Source organism: Lepidochelys kempii, chromosome 1, assembly GCF_965140265.1.
Source record: "Lepidochelys kempii isolate rLepKem1 chromosome 1, rLepKem1.hap2, whole genome shotgun sequence".
Lineage (NCBI taxonomy): Eukaryota > Metazoa > Chordata > Testudines > Cheloniidae > Lepidochelys > Lepidochelys kempii.
This window is the reverse complement of record NC_133256.1, coordinates 31,645,935-31,666,532: the sequence shown is the minus strand read 5'-3', so window position 1 is coordinate 31,666,532 and position 20,598 is coordinate 31,645,935. Positions and strand designations below refer to the sequence as shown.

General features: G+C 42.1%; 2 protein-coding genes across 7 annotated transcripts in view; one reads left to right on the top strand and one right to left on the bottom strand.

Moving 5' to 3' along the window:
* Positions 1 to 3,050, bottom strand: part of CEP126 (centrosomal protein 126) — a 49,735-nt gene extending 46,685 nt beyond the window's left edge. For all 4 annotated transcript variants that reach the window (XR_012158144.1, XM_073338023.1, XM_073338017.1 and 1 more), the window contains exons 1-2: positions 2,731 to 3,050; positions 195 to 314 (exon numbers count right to left, since the gene is read on the bottom strand). Coding sequence is in view for 3 of the 4 variants with exons in the window: in XM_073338023.1 (XP_073194124.1) it covers positions 195 to 314; positions 2,731 to 2,894 (284 nt within the window). In the remaining variant the exon portion in view is untranslated. The remainder of the gene's footprint in view (positions 1 to 194; positions 315 to 2,730) is intronic.
* Positions 2,738 to 20,598, top strand: part of ANGPTL5 (angiopoietin like 5) — a 35,453-nt gene continuing 17,592 nt past the window's right edge. Inside the window, exons 1-3 of one of the 3 annotated variants that reach the window (XM_073338051.1) lie at positions 2,738 to 3,096; positions 19,313 to 19,460; positions 20,250 to 20,353. In XM_073338051.1, coding sequence (XP_073194152.1) covers positions 2,917 to 3,096; positions 19,313 to 19,460; positions 20,250 to 20,353 — 432 coding nt within the window. In that variant the 5' untranslated portion in view covers positions 2,738 to 2,916. Of the gene's footprint in view, positions 3,101 to 17,123; positions 17,334 to 19,312; positions 19,461 to 20,249; positions 20,354 to 20,598 lie in introns of those variants that run through there. The other 2 variants (XM_073338060.1, XM_073338068.1) reach the window with 2 other exon arrangements.

The following is a 20,598-nucleotide window of genomic DNA, read 5'->3' as shown; positions in this document are numbered from 1 at the left end:
TCACACTTTTCATATTTTGGGTGTCTTATAACAACAAACTAATCCTCGATTCCTCTGGAATGGAGCTGTGCTACTATTTAGATCCATAGATTTTTTTTAAACAAATCAATAAAACAAATCTCTAACAACTTAACTAAGTCCTCACAGAACAAAATACAAACAACCCCCCACAACCAAATCCCATAATTACTTACTTTCTTCTTCTGTTTGTCTCTATACAATGTTTTCGTGCCCGACTCCTACATATTTTTTGATCCTCTAATAATGCTTCACGCTCTTCTTCTAAATCTCTTTCAAGAAGAAATTTCAAAGTTCTGACCATGGCATTATGTTAAGGAGAACAGAAAATGTATCTGAAATCCTTGAAATTCCTATGCAGTATTCTTATTAAGTTTTAGAATGATTATAAAAGAGTTTGTAGTGTTCGGCACATATTTACAATTGGACTTTTCATGGGCATAGTAGTCTGTTGCATCCTTTCGCGTGATTGGAGCTTTATGTAGTTTTTTGAGAAAGTGTAAACTTTATCCATGAGCAACTAAAAGATGACAGGTTTCAGAGTAACAGCCGTGTTAGTCTGTATTCGCAAAAAGAAAAGGAGTACTTGTGGCACTTTAGAGACTAACCAATTTATTTGAGCATAAGCTCACGAAAGCTTATTGGTTAGTCTCTAAATTGGTTAGTCTCTAAGGTGCCACAAGTACTCCTTTTCTTTTTAACTAAAAGATGATGATTCTTCAAACTAATTACACAATGGCTCCTTATCACAAATATATAATTTTAAATAAAGGTACTGCCTTAATGTATATACACTAAGAATGTAACTCCATCACTTAGTTTCTATGACCATATCAAACCACTCACGCTTTGCACTCTGGCTTTATGATGTTACCACATGGAATTACAACTTTATTATGCACAGTTGAGGATACATCAGTCCTTATTATCTGAACTAGCTACCAGACAGCAAGGTTATCAAAGGGAAAGTATTTCTTAAAATAACATTAAAAAAATCCCTAAATGGTCATTGTTTAATCTGTAATTTAATGAGTAATCCCAACTGAAAATTATATGATATTCTTGCTTAAAATACTTATCTATACAGTAAATGTCACTCTGGATCCAATATTTGCCTTAGTATTGTGTCCATTACTTTCCTGGGGCACCAATACACACACATGAATGTTTAATACAATCTGTTTAAGGAATCTGTAAAGTGCCTGTTGTTATAATACCTAGGCCTGGGATTTTCAAAGCAGCCCAAGGGATTGAAGCACTCAACCTCCATTAAAATTCAATGGGAGTTGAGTGCCTGACCACATTAGGCCTCTTTGAAAGTCCTAGCTGTCAGTTTTAAATATGATCTTTGTATTTTGGAACATGAAATGTTTGGATCAGAGACTGAGTGTTTTTCTTTGTCTTATTCAAAACCAAGCACGTCGCTACTTAACAAATAAATAATAATAGTATCTAATCAGATACTGCCCTTATGCTTAGACATTACAGCAATGGGTGCAGTAGAAATACAGTGATTAGGCACACAGGTTATATAGACAGCAGGGAAACAAACACATAGGCTAGACATTTCTGGTAGTTGCCAACCACTGTACTACCACTGGTACAGTAGCACCAAGGGTAGCAATAGTGGGAGCAAAAGTGCACACAGACCACAGGCTCTGTTATTGCTATGTTGTCTAATCAGAGCAAGTCTCACTAACAAAGTAGTAAAAATAAAAGGAGTACTTGTAGCACCTTAGAGACTAACAAATTTATTTGAGCATAAGCTTTCGTGAGCTATAGCTCACTTCATCGGATGCATTCATCGGATGAGCTGTAGCTCACAAAAGCTCATGCTCAAATAAATTTGTTAGTCTCTAAGGTGCCCCAAGTACTCCTTTTCTTTTTGCAAATACAGGATAACACGGCTGCTACTCTGAAACCAGTAGTAAAAATACTGCTGAGCATGAGTGCCCTGTCTACTCAAGGACTCCCATCATTTCTACCACAGGTAAAGATGAATCAAATTGTGCAGCAGTGAGATATCCCCAAGATATCTACCGTATGCAAGACTAGAGAAAGACAGAAAGTTCAAACCAACTAAAACCAAATGGTTTTAGGTACTGTTTTATTCTCCTTGATGTAAAAAGAGACTGTTTTTATGCCCATGTATCTTGCTGTAACATCACAATATATTGCTCCAAGATGATCAAAATGGTTCCTTCTAGCTTTAGAATCCAAGAATAACCCCATATTGCCACCACTCTGGGGAGCACCACAGGGACTGGGTACCTTGGGTATCCTGACAATAGTGTAAGCAGGCCCCTCCTGTAAAACCACTGGGGAGGATACGCCCATCCATTCGACAAACCCCACCCCCATCTAAACAGGAGGGCAGTTGAGCAATCCTGAGTCCCACCCATCCCTGGGGTGGCTGTCCCACCTATTCCTAAAGCAGCCACCTCTTGGGACCGCTGAATCAAGCCTCTCCCGCATATCCCCAGTGAGTCACCCCATGGGGCCTGTCCTCCCATCCCCAGCCTCCCTCCTCAAGAGGCCCATTCCATGCACCTCTTCCCTTCTTCCCCAGAAAGCCTGTCGCTGGGGCCCGTCTCCCCCTCCTCCAACGTCCCCCGGGGCGGGGGGGGGGGAAGGGGGAGCCCTCCCGCGGGGCCCGTCAGCCCTCCCCCTGCAGAGCCCGCCGTGGCCAGGGCCCGGATCTGCGAAGGATACGCGCACGCGCACGCGCTGCCCGCGAAGGTGCCGGCGTGACTCTGGCGGGCGCTGTCCGGCTCTGGGCGGAAGAGGCTTCTCCAGCCGGGGCCGCCCGGGGCAGCAGAGCCCGGCTCCCGCTGTGCGGGGCTGACGCCCCCCGCGGCCCGCACGCCGGGCTCCATTCAGCCCCGCCGGGCCGCCCCCATGCCAGTTCCTGCCTCCGGCCCGCTCGGTCCCTCACACGCAGGTCAGTGCGGGGCGGGGGCGCCCACGGCCCCGGGGCTCGGCCGCCCCGCAGCCATCTTGGCAACCGGAGACGCCGCTTCCTTCGCAACGGAAACCAGGGACGACGCGAGGGGAGGAGGAGGAGCCTGGGCACCCTCGGCAAGTGAGACGGGGCGGGGCCTGGGGCAGGGCGGGGGAGGGGCTGGGGGGCAGGGTGGGGCCTGAGTAGAGGGCGGGAGTGGAAGCGGAAGGGGCTTGGGTGAGAATTGTAGGGAGAAGCCTGTGGGGAGGATGTTGCTAACCTCTTCAAAACCCTTAAACAGCCAAGAAATGAGTTTTTTTTTTTAAAAAAGATACACATTTGGGGTTCTTTTTATTTGCTGTCTAGTTTTTGAGCATTTAAGGGATCATGTTTTCTAAGAAAACTACTTCTTTTAAAAAAACGAGTATCTTATGTAATCAGGAGACTCTTGGAGCTGGGGCTTTACCAAAACACCAAACATAACCAGTCTAGTGATAACATTTTGTGAGAGCTGGTAATACTGGGACACCTTTATGGGTAAATCATGTTAACAGTTTTGTAAGCTCTCACAATTTTAGAGTTCTTCTTAAAGTCCCAGCTCCATGACTTGTATCTGGTAAGACTGTCTGCTTGTGTAACCCACACACTTCTTTGGTGTGGTGCTCTGTCCCATCTAGTAGCACCGGGACCACTTAGAGAGAGATTAATGTGTCTGCTCTACAGCCTTAGCTAAGAAGGGTCATGTGGCTTTTATCTCATGCAGTAGATGTTCATGCACTAATCTCCAGAGATCCCAACTTCGATCCCACCTGCCAACAACCAGGGTCTGTTGGTGTTAAAAATGGGGGCTTGTCGGGGATTTCAACAGAGAAGTCTCTGATGCTTGGCATATGCTTCCTCATCAAGTTGCAGTGGGGGAGGTTCAAGTTGCAGTGGGGGAGGTTTAGATTGGATATAAGGAAAAACTTTTTCACTAGGAGGGTGGTGAAACACTGGAATGTGTTACCTAGGGAGGTGGTAGAATCTCCTTCCTTAGAGTTTTTAAGGTCAGGCTTGACAAAGCCCTGGCTGGGATGATTTAACTGGGAATTGGTCCTGCTTCGAGCAGGGGGTTGGACTCGATGACCTTCTGGGGTCCCTTCCAACCCTGATATTCTATGATTCTATGATTCTATGATCTAGGAGAAGTATGTAACCCACACACCTCCTGGGTGCATCTAGTGGCACTGAGACCACTTAGAGAGAGATTAATGAGTTTGCTCTATAGCCTTAGCTAAGGGCCATGTGGCTTTTAGCTCATGCAGTAGAAGTTCATGCATTTAGGTCCACCAGTCCTAGGTTCGATCCCACCCACCAGTGACCCCACCACTTGCTTGCTTTCTCCGAGTTTCTAGCTTTCATGTTTGCCGAGAAAAGCTGGAAAACCTGAGTGCACCTTGAAAAATAGAAGAATATCCAAAAATACTCCTATCTTAAAGATCCTGCCCTAAAGATTAGAAAACAATTTCATGATTTTAATCCAATCTCATAATTCTTTGAAGCATGAACTCATTTTTGAATGCTGGGAGTTGGCAGTACTGATGTTGTTTCAAATGGGCCTTTTATTGGCTCAGAATCATGATATGGAGAACAATACTCATTGCTGCACTTTGCTCCCTTTTGGAGGCATTTGGGAGGATTTTGTACTCCTTTCGTTCCCTCCACACAGTGCAGCACTTGGCATATAGACACTGCTCATCAGCAGGCAGGACAGCCAAGCTAGTGATGTGGCAGCACAGGGTGTTAACATGCTTAACTGAGAATGTTTACATGCTTTTAGAATAATAATAATTTTTTTTCTCTAAAAAGTAAATAGCATTATGTGGAATTCTATGTTTGTTGTCTCAACTATTTCCATATTGTTCCTGATTTATGGTAAAAGGATGTCATTTTCTACCTGTCTACAAACTAAGGCTGGATTCTTTGCTCGTCTTGTTACTGAAAATAAAGATTTTGCAGCTCAAAACGTGCTTCAGTGAGCCTATTGCCTTCAGTGGATTTGCACAGATGTAACTGATTACCTTAGTAAATCATTTTGTTTGTTGATGATGCAGAACATGAAATAGAATTCAGCTCGCTTTCTGCTAGCTGTGCTAACTTTGCAATGCTAAAATGAATAGACAGCAATGAACAATTATATTTGTAATTACAGTACACAGTTATAACACATAATACAAAAAGGGAGCAGCTGTGTGGAATAAAAACGTACTGTTTGTTCCGTTAGAAGAGAAGAACTGCACTTTAAGCAATAAGACAGAACAGGGTGTGTAATACTGGGATATTGCCATACCTTGGATGAGATGTCAGTACAAGGCCAAAAGCCCCGGTGATTTCCTGGCAAGGCACTTCTTGGCAGCTATGTTTGTTTTTAAACCACTTCTTCTCTTTCATAATGTGCAGCTGTTCTGTGGTTGTACTGATGAGAATAAAAATAATACTTTGCATTTGAGTTCTTTTTTCAACAGTGCTGTACAGGGCTCACCATACTTTCTGAGGTAGGCATTATTATCACCATTTTACAAATGGGAAAACTTAACTCAAAAGGCTAAGAGACTTGCATAAAAGTACCCAGCATATAAATGTCAGAGCTGAGATGAGACTCCAAGAATCCTTGCTCTCAGTCCCCAATGCTAAATACTAGCGCAATAGTCACCTTGTATGCTTCCCACCAGTACAAAATTGGTATAAAGCATTAACAAAACAGAATAGTAATGTTTCACATCCACTTTTAAGTTGGGTATATTGTCACAATTCAGGGCAACTGCACCTGTATTTTACTTCAGTGTTCCAGCAAGGGTAACCACTTTCAGGCTTCCAGCTTCCCAGCCATTGCTTTTCTGCGAGGAGTCCCATGTCTCTCTCCCTTCTGAATGGAGTATTGCCAAGCTGCACAGTTCCCTGCCTTCACTGGGTCATGTCCAACACAGGCAGGTTTACCAAGGACATCTGCTTGCTTTCTCTTCAGAGACAGTTAACAGGTGTAATTGCTACAGGTATAAGGCACCACACAGTTCTTTCTCTGAATGACTATTTTATTCTTCAGGTAAAAGCATTACAGAGAAAACATATTAAAAACAATTAAAGATCCTACATGCATGCTAATAAGCTCGTCAGAGTTCAACTTAAAATGGATTCTGGCAGGTGTAGTCTTTCAACGCCAAACCCAAGGGGATTCTTTGCAGTTACCAGTTCATCAGAGCTTCAGCTCAGAACAAGCACACAGTCTTATGAGGCCTCAGTAGGCCCAGTGCTTCCACCCTATCGTAAGGATTGGGGCCCTCAGGGGACCAGGAATCATTTCCATTTGATTTATCAGGAAGAAGGCCATGAGACAGTTTAAAACCAGACTATGTATCCAAAAACCATTTCTTTGCTTGTTGGTCCCTGGAGAATCCAGTCTGAACTAGTATATGTGCACCTTTCTAGGGATGTGGCTTCAAAGGGCTGATAATGGAGGAAGTACATTATCACCTCCCTCCCCACTAGAGAACATATACAATTGTATTTTTAATACAATATACCCCAAAAGGTATTAATCCTAATTCAATAAAGTTTAATGTAAATCAATAAAATAGGGTTACCATAGTTGAACATTCAAAAAAGAGGACACTCCATGGGGGGGGTATTTGCTCGTATCCCCACGCCCCCACCTCAACCCCACCCCCATTCCAACCCCTTCCCCTAAGTTCCCGCCCCAACTCTGCCCCCTCCCTGCCCCATCGGACCCCTTCCCCAAATCCCTGCCCTGGCCCCGCCTCCTCCCCTGAGCATCTCGCGTTCTCCCTCCTCCCCCCTCCCTCCCAGCCATGTGAAACAGGTGTTTCGCGGCGCAAGGGCTGGGAGCTAGGGGGAAAAAGCGGGCACTGTCTCAAGTAATCAACATTTACTTTCTTTCTCGAATGATCAACATTCACTCTCTTTCCTGAACGATCAACTCTTCTTTGGGGAAAAATAATAATGTCAAAATCCTGGACGTTTTTAGATATTTAAAAATTCCTCCTGGGCGGTGATTTAAGAACCAAAAAGCCGGACATGTCCAGGAAAATACGGACATATGGTAACCCTACAATAAAATGTATCTTATTTTCTTAAGGTTTGTCCAGGATACTACAGGATATTTTCAATCTGTCACATATTTTGTGAAGTCCTGTCCCTTTAAATGTGTGAGTAATGCCTCCCTACCCAGTACAAAGCCTCTTTTTTGTGGTACTTTCAGTTTTGCAGCCAGAACAATTAAGAGAGCAAAGCAGACATCTGTGTTTCTATCAGCTCCCCCTGTGTCTGTCTATCTCTTTCTCTGCTGGGTCCAAATGTATCATCTTGCAACACAGGATTTCTATCCCACAAGTGCCCACTGCTGTCTCTGCGTGAAGAACAAGAAAAAGTAAGCAAATAATACTATATAAAAAGGTTGACATTTCACCTAGAGGCACAAGATGACAGACTGCTGCTTTTTGCACCTGGGATAGTGTGAGCCAGATAGCTAGAGAGGGGAAGTGGGCAAATAAAGATAGAACAAGGGATAAGGGTACTGCAATTACTACCAGAGCTGTTTAAACACAAAAGCCATGAAGAGAAAGTAAGCAGACCACATGATTGATTGACCACATGCAAGCAGTCAGAGAGAGAAACAGCTTAGCCTGCACTGAGGATCTATAGCTAGCAGAGGGAGTCCAGGTACCGCCCAAGGAAGAATTCTGAAATCTGCAGTGTTGGCACACAGCCAGAAAAGGAAGAATGAGTACAGACAGTGCAGTAACAACAAAACAGTTTCCTGTGGCACAGAAGACATCCAGGAGGAAGTCCAACAGGAGAGCAGAGAAAATGGCAACTTTTGTGGGCACTGTTGGTGAATTCAACCACAGCTGCAAATCATGGGTAGTATACCTTGAATATTCTGAGTAATTTGTAACCTGCAACACCATTCTAGATGGATGAAGAGTTTCAAGTTTGCTGACAATTATGGGACTGAAGGCACATGGACTGTTGTGTGACCTATTGTCTACTGTGCTTGGAACTGTCACGTATGCTGAAGCTACTGCAGCAATGCAGGAACATTTTTCTCCCACCCCACTGATTATAGTGGAACAATATCGGTTTAATCGGCAACATCAGGGAAGTGGAGAGTTGATAGCGCAGTTTGTTGCTGGTCTAAGGAAGTTGTCAGAGCATTATCAGTTTGGACAAACATTAAGTGATGTCCTGTGTGACCAATTAGTCTTCGGATTATGCAATGACCAGCTCCGGAAGAAGTTACTGATTGTATCAGCGCTTACATTCAAGAAGGCTGTTGAAGTAGTAGTTGCAATGGAAACTGCTGAGAAGACTCCTATGGAAATTAGTGTGAACTGAGATGTTCACCTCCTGCATCAGCGTGATGGAGGACCACAAGAATGTAAAGGATTTCCATGTGGCGGTTGTGCACAACCTACACACACTGGGAAGGATTGCTGGACATGCCAAGCTATTTGCAAAAGTGCCAGAAGAAAGGACACACTGCCAGGACCTGTCGTACAGTTCAACGATGAGAAACACAGAGTAACCGTACATCCAAGAAGACATCTCTGAAGACTGAACCTAAGAAAGGACAGAAATCAGGAATTCATAAGTTGAAAAAAGACAAGAGCTTTAGTGACACTGACCAAGACCTAGCACTACACATGTTATCAGAAGTTGGAGTCAGAAATGGCTTTGGGTCACACCTTTGTTCAAAGAAGTTCCTACAAGAATAGAGCTTGATACTGGAGCGCCGTTTCATTGATTTCTGCCTGTACCTATCATCATTCTTTGTCACAATCATCTCTGGAAGAAACCTTCACAGTTTTGAAGACTTATACAAGAGAAAATTTAGGATACCCCAAAAGGGATATTCCAGGTGAAAGTTAAACTAGATGGACAATCTGTTGTTTTACCCTTGTATGTGACTGAAGAAAAATATGCACCATTATTGACAGATCTTGGTTTGAGGAGCACAAAGTGAATTGGACTGAGATCAAGGTGATCACAAAAGCACCTTGAAATCTTCAAGAAATACTGGACAGACTAAAGTTTTTGAAAAAGAGCTTGGATAGATGAGCAATGTGTCAATGAAGCTCAGTGTTAAGTCTGATAGCCAGCCAAAATTTTGCAAGTCCATAGTTATCCCTTATACTCTGAGGCCTGTGGTAGAAGCTGATTTGCTCCATTTAGTGAACACTGGCATCCTGTCACTGGTTTCACACAGTGAGTGGGCTATGCCCATTGTACCAGTGATCAAGAATGATGGCTCCATTCAAATTTGTGGAGATTTCAAAATGACACTGAATCTAGTTTTATCTGAAGATCAGTGTCTACAACCTCGTATGGAAGATTTGTTTGCTACTCTTAGTAGAGGACAGTGTTTCAATATATTAGATTTGCTCAATGCATACCTACAAATGGAGTTTGATTCAGCATTTTGCAAATATCTCACAATCAGTACAGAATAAGGTTAATTTTGTTACAACAGGTTGACTTTAGGTATCACATCAGTACCTGCCCAGTTCCAGAAAGCCATGGATGAGATCCTGAAGGGACTGAATGGAGTTCAGTGCTATTTGAATGACATTCTTGTTACAGGAAAGGTTCAAGGGGATCATGTTTGAAATTTGGACTGTGTCTTGCAACATTTGGAATATCATGGACTGAAAGCATGTCGAAACAAATGTGAGTTTTTCAAAACTTCAGCTGAATACCTTGGACATGTCATTGATGCCACGGACTTAAGAAAATCACCAGAGAAAGAGACGGCAGCTCTTGAAGTGCCAACTTCAGAAAATGTGTCACAATTACATTCATTCTTAGGATTGCTTCATTACTACAGCAAATTTCTGCCTAATCTGGTGACAGTATTTTGTGACAGGGCAAGGCCAGATGGCTATAGAAAAGTAGTGGGAGATAGATATATTAGCTCCAGGCTAAACAAATCCCTTGTACCAGGTTAAGTGAAATGGAAGCTGCTCCAGGTCAATTAAGACACCTGGGGCCAATTAAGAACTTTCCAGAAGGCAGGGAGAATGCTAGGTTGATTGGGACACCTGAAGCCAATCAGGGGCTGGCTGAAACTAGTTAAAAGCCTCCCAGCCAGTCAGGTGGGTGTGCATGTCAGGAGCTGTGGGAGGAAGTTGTGCTGTTGGAGAGACTGAGTAGTACACACCATATCAGGCACAAGGAAGGAGGCCCTGAGGTAAGGGTGAAGTGGAGCTTGAGGAAGTGAGGGCTGCTGTGGGGGAAGTAGCCCAGGGAATTGCACATGTCATGTTTCTAAAAGGTCAGCTACCATAGCTGATACTATTAGGGTCCCTGGGCTGGAGCCCGGAGTAGAGGGTGGGCCCGGGCTCCCCCCTGATCTTTGCCCTCTGATTAATCACTGAGACTGGGAGACAACAGAGACTGTGCAAGGAAGGATAATTTCTCCTCATCTCCCTTGCTGGCTTATGATGAAAATGACTCAGTAGACTGTGACCCTTGTCTCTAGAGAGAGAAGGGTTACGTGGAGGGTCACAGTGAGCCTCTGAGGCTAGCGAAATCTGCCAGGAAATGCGGACCCACGGAGGCAAGGACAGAGCTTTGTCACAATTTGCATTGTTACATAAACTCTTACAAGCAAAGAAAAAATGGAACTGGACTAAAGAATGTGAATTTAGAAAAGCAAAGAAACTGTTGACATCAACCAAAACTTTTATGCTCTTTGATGCTTCACTACCATTACAATTGGCTTACGATGGTTCACCATACAGAGTGTGTTCAGTTCTTTCCCATGTTTTTTCTAATGGCATGGAGAAACCAATGGGAGAAATTTTGGTACCAAATCCATTTAATACTGTACCAGTCCAGTTGATTCCTGTTGTTCAGGACACTTCAGTACTATGGTCACCATGTTATCCCAAGAGAGTGGAAAAACCAGTTGTCCAACTGAATTTATAAATTGTTTAGTTAGTGAGTTGCTTTTCAGAGAGAATAATCCCTTGCAGTTTAGGAGTCTGTGATAGTCCACCTGCAACTTTTAGTTAGGCTATATGGTGTTTCATATTAGCCATCTAAATGATAATGTATATGTGTTTAGAAAGCTTTTAAAAGTAGGATGAAGAAATGTTATGTCCTGTCTCTTTAAATCTTTGAGCACTCCCCCCTCCCCAGTGCAAAGCCTCACCTTTATATTAATTTCAGTTTTGCAGCCTGAACAATAAAGTGAGCATGGTAGACATCTTTTGTATTTCTATCAGCTCCCTCTGTGCCTGTGTCTATGTCCCTCTCTGCTGGGTCCAAATATAACATTTGTGACTAAATAAAGTGTAATACTGAATAGCCCCTGTTTACTTGTTGCTTTTGTGAGGTATCTCCACTTACGATTTGACCCACAGTCCACTTCTTTAATCCATATATTTATTGTTGTTTCATAAAGGGTATTCTTTCAGAAAAGCTTTATGAGACATTAATCAACATGTTTCATCTGAACAGAGTTGTTAACGGGGCTGTAGAACCGTCTGGCTAGAACCCTAAATCTATCTGAAATCTGGGAAAATTCAAGTTCTAATCCTGTCCATAAAAATATCAGCCTAGATCTGTGAATATTCACAGACCTGAACTGACAAAATTTGCACATCCCAAGCCTCTTGGGAAACAGCTGTCCCAGCCCGCAGGACCCCCAGCTTTAACTTATATATCTTCTGGGGATTGCTGGAGAGAGCAATGGTGAGGATTTAGATGTCTTCTGGGCCTCCCCTTCCTACTTCCTAATGGCTTGGATGCTCCCTTCTAGAGGGTCTTCAGGGTCTCCCACAGGTGGCTGCTCCCACATTGATTAGCTTTGGTGGGGGTGGAGGGGAGGACTCTCACCAAATCCATATAGTTCTTCAGGGATAGGAAGCAGCCTAATCCCAGCCCTCCACAAACAGAAGGAATAGGGAAATACTCCCAATCTTCCTGCAGTAGCTATAATAAGTCATTGGAAGATACAGTCCCCATAAATTTTAGTGTGATTGCTAGGACTTCAACCTTCAAGTGAACTGGCAGGATTTGTTTCATTGTCCAACCCTATGAAAGGAGCTACAGGATGCAGTTTGTGTAACCCACATGAATCAAACCCAGCAGGGCTTATTTACTTATAATTGTTAAAACTCAAGGATTGTTTATTTAATAATCTATTAGTTTTATTGTTTTATTAAATCTAATTATCTATCATTGCAATGAGGCTGGTGGCAATCACCATTACTGAGGTTGCCTAACACTGCCAATTATAACCCTCTATTTTCAATTGCTTATAACTTTACTAAACTTAAACCATTCAGACTAAAAATGTCCATGCTTGGTCTCTGTCTCAGGGTCTCAGGTTTATTTATTTTTACGTTTTGGCAAAAATGGTTTATCCTTTTTTTAGATTGAGGTTAAGGGAAAATAGATGGTTAATTTTTTTTTTAAGGAAAACCTATAGTGCCTCAGGTTTTTTCATCAGGAACTTAACATTTGTCCTAGGATCCAAGAGGTCCTTTTCCTGTATCTATGAAAATCCATTCTGATTGGGTCAGATATAACAGCCACAGTAAATCACATTTGCACACATGCACTGGAGCTTGTTGGAGGCTGGATGTCAAAATCTCTGAATATTGCATCTGCATTGAACATGCTTTCCAGTACTCTGAATCAGCCACATAGACTAGCCCCAAACCCCTGTCCAAGACAAAATGGATTGTCTTTTAATTCTGGCATTTCCTAACTACTGAATTCTTTACTTTGCAACTTCATTTCATAGATAGATTCCAAGGCCAGAAGGTCATCTAGTCTGACCTCCTGTATAACACAGGCCATAGAACTTCCCCAAAATAATTCCTAGAGCATATCTCTTAGAACAGAGGTCAGCAACCTTTGGCATGCAGCCTGCCAGCGTAAGCGCCCGGTGGCCGGGCCGGTTAGTTTACCTGCTGCGTTCACAGGTTCGGCTCATCGGAGCTCCCACTGGCCGCCGTTCGCCACTCCAGGCCAATGGGGGATGCGGGAAGCGGCGCCCTGGCCAAACCTGTGGATGCAGCAGGTAAACAAACCGGCCTGGCCTCCCAGGGGGCTTACCCTGGCGGGCTGCGTGCCAAAGGTTGCCAATCCCTGTATTAGAAAATCATCTAATCTTGATTTAAAATTGCCACCGATGGAGAATCCACCACAACCCTGGTAAACTGTTCCAATTGTTAATTACCCTCAGTATTAAAAATGTATGCCTCATATCCATTCTGACCTTATATAACTTCAACTTCCAGACACTTCCATCAGTTTAATGATATATTAATTAACTTCAAATTTTGTATGTAACATGTTATAAATATCAGACATCTTTCATATATATTTTTTATATATATATGCTTGTAATACATATTTTCCAATAAACATGTCTCCAAGAATCCATTGGAACTTAGTCAACTCTTTTATTAAATAATGAATTTAAGTTATGGGTCAGTACTTCAATACTTTTCTGTCCCAATGAAGTCAGTGGGAGTTTTGCCTGGTTGAGAGCAAAGATGAAGGCCTAAGTCCTTATAGATTGTGGTTTTTCAGCAAGCCTTGAGTAAGAGGTAGCTTTGCTGCTGCAAGAGCAGACCAGTCTGGTTCCCCCTTTCTCCATGGGGAAGTAATCTGTTGCAGCCCTTTACCTGTGTATCTTACTTGTCTCTATGCTCCAGCTCAGCGGTGGTGACTGGTGCTTGGAGTGGGGGAGGGGAGGTAGAGTAAAGGCTCTGCCTACTTCCCCTCTACTTCTCACCCACGTGTACAGAAGAAGGAGTAGACATTGCTGTCTCCCTCCACACATTCTACTCCTGGGGGAATTCTGCGCCAAAAATTAAAAATTCTGTGCACAATATTTTAAAAATCTGCATTTTTATTTGTCAAAATAACACTATATAATCACGCCAATTTCAATTATTTTGGTAATTTATTTCAAATACTTATCAGCAACTATGTCTGTAACAATACAGACACAAAAAAATTCCTCCAGGAGTAGAGAATTAAGGAAACATCTATGACAAACCAGTTCCTATTTCTCTGCCCCCTCCCTCCAGAGCCCAGCAGCGGGGCCTGAAACCCACACACACTCCCTCCAGAGCTCAACTGTGGGGCACCCCCAAGCCCAGATATGCACGTCCCCTTCCCCTATCCCTCAGAGCCCAGCTGCAAGGTGCCCCCTAGCCCAGACACCCGCACCTCCTCCCCCCAGGCCCCAGCTGCAGTCCCCCTGCCCAGACACTTGAACTTCGTACCCCCCAGAGATCCAGAGGGAGAAACAGCCTGATTCTGGGTCCCAGGCTTGTGTGGCGATTCCTGCATGCCACTTCCTTCCTTCAGGGCTCCCTCCCCCTCCCCTGGCAGTGTGCTCTGCCAGGTCTAACAGCCCCTAGTGGCAGTCAGCAGTTCTGCAGCTCATTTCTGTGGAGGAAAAGGAAATTCTGTGCAAAACCCATTCATTTCTGTGCAAATTCTGCATGTGAAGTGGCACAGAATTCCCGCAGGAGTAACATTCTCTGTAATTAGCTGGTGCAGGGGAGTAAGACAGAGTCTTTCACCCCCTTATTTTCCTGTGTGGGCATGTCCTGTGGGGCACAATTTAGCTCTGTAAACCATGAGCAAGTAAGTTATTGGTGCTCTGATTAGATATTATTGTATCTTATTGACACTGTTACAGGGATGTTATGAAGCCCGTTAAAACAAATTAGGGTCTGATTTTGAGAGATGTTGAGCATCCACAGCTGCTGTTGACTTGAGTGAGAATTATAGATTCTCCTGTCAGAATCAGGCCACATACAGTATATTTTTGCTTTTCATGCTGAAAAAAAATCATTGGTACAAAGTGAGATTTTTTAATAGCTATTTTCAAACCTTACTGCAGTCAGGGTTACTACAGCATATACCAATTGTTCACTAGCCATGATACTCTCTTAATACAATACCTCAGACTGGGGATTTTCATGTATTGAACCATGGATTCACCAAGGGAAAGTCATGCCTGACTAATCTAATTGCCTTCTATGATGAGATAACTGGTTCTGTGGATGAAGGGAAAGCAGTGGACGTGTTATTCCTCGACTTTAGCAAAGCTTTTGACACGGTCTCCCACAGTCTTTTTGTCAGCAAGTTAAAGAAGTATAGGCTGGATGGATGCACTACAAGGTGGGTAGAAAGTTGGCTAGATTGTCGGGCTCAACGGGTAGTAATCAATGGCTCCATGTCTAGTTGGCAGCCGGTATCTAGCGGAGTGCCCCAAGGGTCAGTCCTGGGGCCGGTTTTGTTCAATATCTTCATTAATGATCTGGAGGATGGTGTGGATTGCACCCTCAGCAAGTTTGCGGATGACACTAAACTGGGAGGAGTGGTAGATATGCTGGAGGGTAGGGATAGGATACAGAGGGACCGAGACAAATTGGAGGATTGGGCCAAAAGAAATCTGATGAGGTTCAACAAGGACAAGTGCAGAGTCCTGCACTTAGGACGGAAGAATCGAATGCACCGCTACAGACTAGGGACCAAATGGCTAGGCAGCAGTTCTGCAGAGAAGGACCTAGGGGTGACAGTGGACAAGAAGCTGGATATGAGTCAACAGTGCGCCCTTGTTGCCAAGAAGGCCAATGACATTTTGGGGTGTATAAGTAGGGGCACTGCCAGCAGATCGAGAGACATGATCGTTTCCCTCTATTTGACATTGGTGAGGCTTCATCTGGAGTACTGTGTCCAGTTTTGGGCTCCACGCTACAAGAAGGATGTGGAGAAATTGGAGAGAGTCCAGCGAAGGGCAACAAAAATGATTAGGGGACTGGAACACATGAGTTATGAGGAGAGGCTGAGGGAACAGGGATTGTTTAGTATACAGAAGAGAAGAATGAGGGGGTATTTGATAGCTACTTTTAACTACCTGAAAGGTGGATCCAAAGAGGATGGATCTAGACTATTCTCAGTGATAGCAGATGACAGGACAAGAAGTAATGGTCTCAAGTTGCAGTGGGGTATTAGGAAAAACTTTTAGGTTTTTCCTAATACCCCTAATTTTTTTTCCTAATTAGGTTGGATATTAGGAAAAACTTTTTCACTAGGAGGGTGGTGAGACACTGGAATGCGTTACCTAGGGAGGTGGTGGAATCCCCTTCCTTAGAAGTTTTTAAGGTCAGGCTTGACAAAGCCCTGGCTGGGATGATTTAGTTGGGATTGGTCCTGCTCTGGGCAAGGGGTTGGACTAGATGGCCTCCAGAGGTCCCTTCCAACTCTGTTATTCTATGATTCTATGATATCATACCAAATATCAATCCTCACGTGTACCTGGATCACACAAAAACAGTCAAGTGGATCTTCACTAAACTTTCAAAAACAGTTCAGCTTTGAGGTGAAATCAAGCATGAGGAATTTCAGGCCCAAATTGTACTGTTCTATGTAAAAGATGTAAGTACCTGAATATAAGGCTTATAATTAGGGATTTATTGTTTAGGTGCTTAGTTTTCCTATTTTTCAGATTTTTACGCACATTTACTGGGAAATTTTTTAGGAATAAAAATTGTTTTCCTTGAATTATTTTAAAAACTAGTCCATTCAAAGTCCCTTGAGTTCTGGAGATGTGCTGTCACTGAGTTTGAGAGATCTTTAAAGTCCATTAGTCCCCTCTATAAGCAATTTTCAATATAGCACAAATGGTAAGTTTTTATAAAAAGCCAATCTCAGATTTTTAACTGCAGTGCATTTTTATCAGTTTTAATTTAAAACCAGAAAACCTACATACTGTATTCTGAAACTGCCTCCTTAACCATAGATATAGCACTGCTAGTGCAAAAATATGGACAGTTTTTTTCTAGGTTAAAGGGTTTATAAAAGGATTTAAACACTAATTAATCATTTTTTCTTTCAACCAGTCCAGCCCACTAAACACAAATAAACATATTTGAAGGCAACGTTTCCCAAGACCTGTCCCAATCCTATTACAGTGTAAATGTTAATACATTAGTTGTGTCATATGCAGGTACTAAGCAGTAATTGCTTTCAGGGTCAAAACACTGTTTTAAGTGCAGTATATCAATCTTCTATTCTATGAATAAAATGTGTTTTGTTAAATCGAGGCATAAAAGGACTAATGTGCTGGCTGCTGTTTGTGCTGTACACATTCCCAAATACTTGACTCAGGACTTCATAGTGAACAAGCCTTTCCACAGAAATTTGAAACCCGTTGAAGTGTTTGCATTTCTTCAAGTAAAAGATGATCCAGTTTAGTGGAACTTCATTGATCTGTCTAAATATCATTTTTTTCTTTGGGGGTGAGACTGTGCTAGGTAATGTCAGACCCTGTTCTACTAAGGTAAGGTTTTCAATTACATTGATTTGATAAGATAGTTAATGCAACTGAATAGAGGTTCTGAACAGTGAGTGATGCTTTTAAAATGTATATTGTTTTACCCTAGATGGACTATGATGTATAGAAAAGTTAAATTTCCTCAGAGAAAGAAAAAACTGTTAAAATGGCAGCAACAAAGTTAGTTCATTAACAGTGGAACACAGAGACATTCCTCTTAAGGAGTGTTATCTGAGTTTTGAATCTTTGGGCCAGTTTCTGATTTCATTTACATGATCCAGAGTAACTCCATTTGCTTCACTAGAATTATACATATTTATACCTATATAATTGAGATCAGAATCTGACCCTTTGTCTTTTAATAATTGTTTTGCTTTTGTTTTTATATAAATACTGGTTAAAATAATAGATTGACCCTGTGTAATTGAACATGGATGCTGGTTAATTCCAACAGCGTGGTTGGTAGTCAGGATGAAACCCTGGACCGAAACTCTATTTCAAGTGGTCTGGTTTTAACTGTTACATAAAATTTCCTGCTTCACTTTGTGATTATTTTCAACTAAGAGAGTGGAATCTGCAGTTCAAGAAAGCTACAAATGTATCTGCTTAGGAGACTCAAGATACAACTAGTAATTCAAGAGATTTTCTAAAATCTGTCAGTTCACAATCTTTTGTAATTTTTGCTTTCACTTTTAAAAATGAAAAACAGGTGCCAAAGAAAAACGTGTTCAATTTTATGCCACTGCTGTCCTAGTGCCAAAGGGAGGAATCTGGAGCAGGAAGGGAGAACCAAATATGCTGCAGAAATATTCAGGAATAAATTAAGTTTTCCTTTTAAAATCCTAATACTTCGAGTTATGCTTCAGTTTGAATAACACAATAGACAATCACTATGCAGTGTTGTAACAAAACAATAACATTTTAACAACAACAATCTTTAGAGGGCAAAAAACGAATCTGGAGAAAACATTTGGAAAGTCAATTGCATGTTGTCCTTTCTGCAAGGCAGAAACTAGTTCAGAGTTTTTACCTTTATTGTTACAAGTAACACCCATCATTATCAGAGCCCAAAGGGATCAGAGAGAACATGTTTCAATGTGTTTACTTTGACAGAACTTTGTGAATAATCAGTTTCCCCTGTTGATGGTGTGGGTTCCACACAGCAACAGGGGAATGAAAAACATTTTAAAAGTGTGAAAATGTTAATATATAACCACAGTGGGGGCAGTGCCTTGAAACTGTTTTTGACCCTTTTCTTTCTTTAGAATTGGCTAGATTTCAAGTTGATAGTGTCCATTTAAACTTTCTGCTCCAGGGGAATTAAAGACATTTTGCTGATGTGGTATGTGATTGTAAATATGAGCTGACTATATGGGTAGAATTTATTGACTTCTTAGCTGGGTAGAGTTATGCATGTATATCAGTATTTGCCAGGTCGGGGTCTACCTGATGCATTTGTACTATGTACTAGGCAGAGTGGGACTACAATTATGAATAATAAGGGATAAGCCTGAAGACCTGCTTCTTCACCACAACATAAATAATTTTGTTTAGAAGCAGGGCTTGATCCTGCTAACAAGGACTACTGGATGTGATACTGCTAGGCTTATTTCAGAGTAGCAGCTAGGCTTAGAGCTTGATGTCATGAGCAGTCCCATTAGAGTCAATGGGTCTGCTCGCAATATAGCAAGTAAGTATTTGCGAGTTCAGGCCTTAGGTTAACAATGCCAGGAGGTGGAAGCAGCTCACCAGCCAGTTCTTAGGAGCCTTTTAAGATTGTTTTTAAAAGTCTAACTTACTTCTGGCTCAATCCTCTGAGGGGCTGCTGAGCAGGAAACATTCAACAGTACCTTGCAGGACTGGGCTCAAACCTCTATGGTCTTAGCTTTGAGTTACTAGCTGGCAATTATTGTCTTTAATTTTTAAGAAGAGGATACAAAGGCAAATTCAAAATATAATCTGTCTTCCATTATTTGGTATAACAGGATACACCCAATGGCAGTGCTGTGCAAACACCACCCAAGACTGCAGAGAAAAATACATCAACAGCTATTTCAAAACAAAAGGAACAATGCCTTGTGCCATGTGATATTCAAGCTAAAATGTTACGCGGAGAAAAACATTATATGTGCAGTATGTATTCATTAAGAAAAGCCTTTGGGTCAACAACAAACTCACCTATGCTCTATGTACCTATAACAAACTTTAGTTACTTTGATTCTTCCCAAGCACATGGGCCAGCACCACACCTAGCGACTCAGTTTGGGCACCATGCAAAGGATTTACTGATGGGCATAAAAGGGCTGGGACAGTGGTTATCCTTTGTGCAGATACCCAGGTGGAAGAGGATTCCTTGTGCTCTCTCCCCTGCCTCGTCAAACCCCGCAGAGCCTGCTGCAATCTGCCACAGAATATTCTAACAGGTCTCTTATCTTTTCTCTGCCTCTTTTAACATGCATTATTCATCTTCTGTCTGTCTTACATTTAGGTCTATTGGCTTGTGAGCAAAGCCCAGAAGGATGAGTGTTGATAGATGAGCAAAAGATTTGAAGCTATGGTGACAAAAAACCTTAGATATCTATCTGTCTTTTACTTGCATTTGTACTTTTAAGGTATCATTCACATTGTTACCTAAGAATGCTGTAAGAGGCTGAGATTCATCCTTGTGCAGAGAGCCTTTCTGTGGGGACAGATCTTCCACAGAGTCAGCACAACTCCACTGAAGTCAATGGGGCTATACCAATTCATGTCACCTGAGGGCCTAGTCCAGAGCTAATGCACCACTTAGGTCTCACTTAAGCACTCTAAAATAAGACATCTTCAGTGTTCACTTAAACTTCATAAAATAAGCATGAAGTTTATACAGCTTAAAATGGCTCTACAGTTTTAATATTATAGTGGGTGACAATACCTCTTTTTTAGGAAATTTGCAGAACTCTCTTGTTGAATATGCAAGAAGTACAAAAAAACTGGTAAGAAATATGATGGATGACCAACAATCTTCTTTGGATTATCTTTCTAATCAGGTACTAATTTTTATTTATAATATGAAAATTTCTTTTCACTTAGGTCACACATTAATAGTTATTGGGTTACTGTGGTAAATGTAAGTATTTATGGCATGTAAAACGCTGCCATTCTTCTTTGTTAGTGTGTAACAATCATTGTGCACTCACTTTGCACACATATAAGGCTCCAAACCAAGTCCCATTGAAGTCCTTTGAAAAATTTCTCTTAAGTGGCAGTTGGATCAAGTCCTAAATGATTGCTC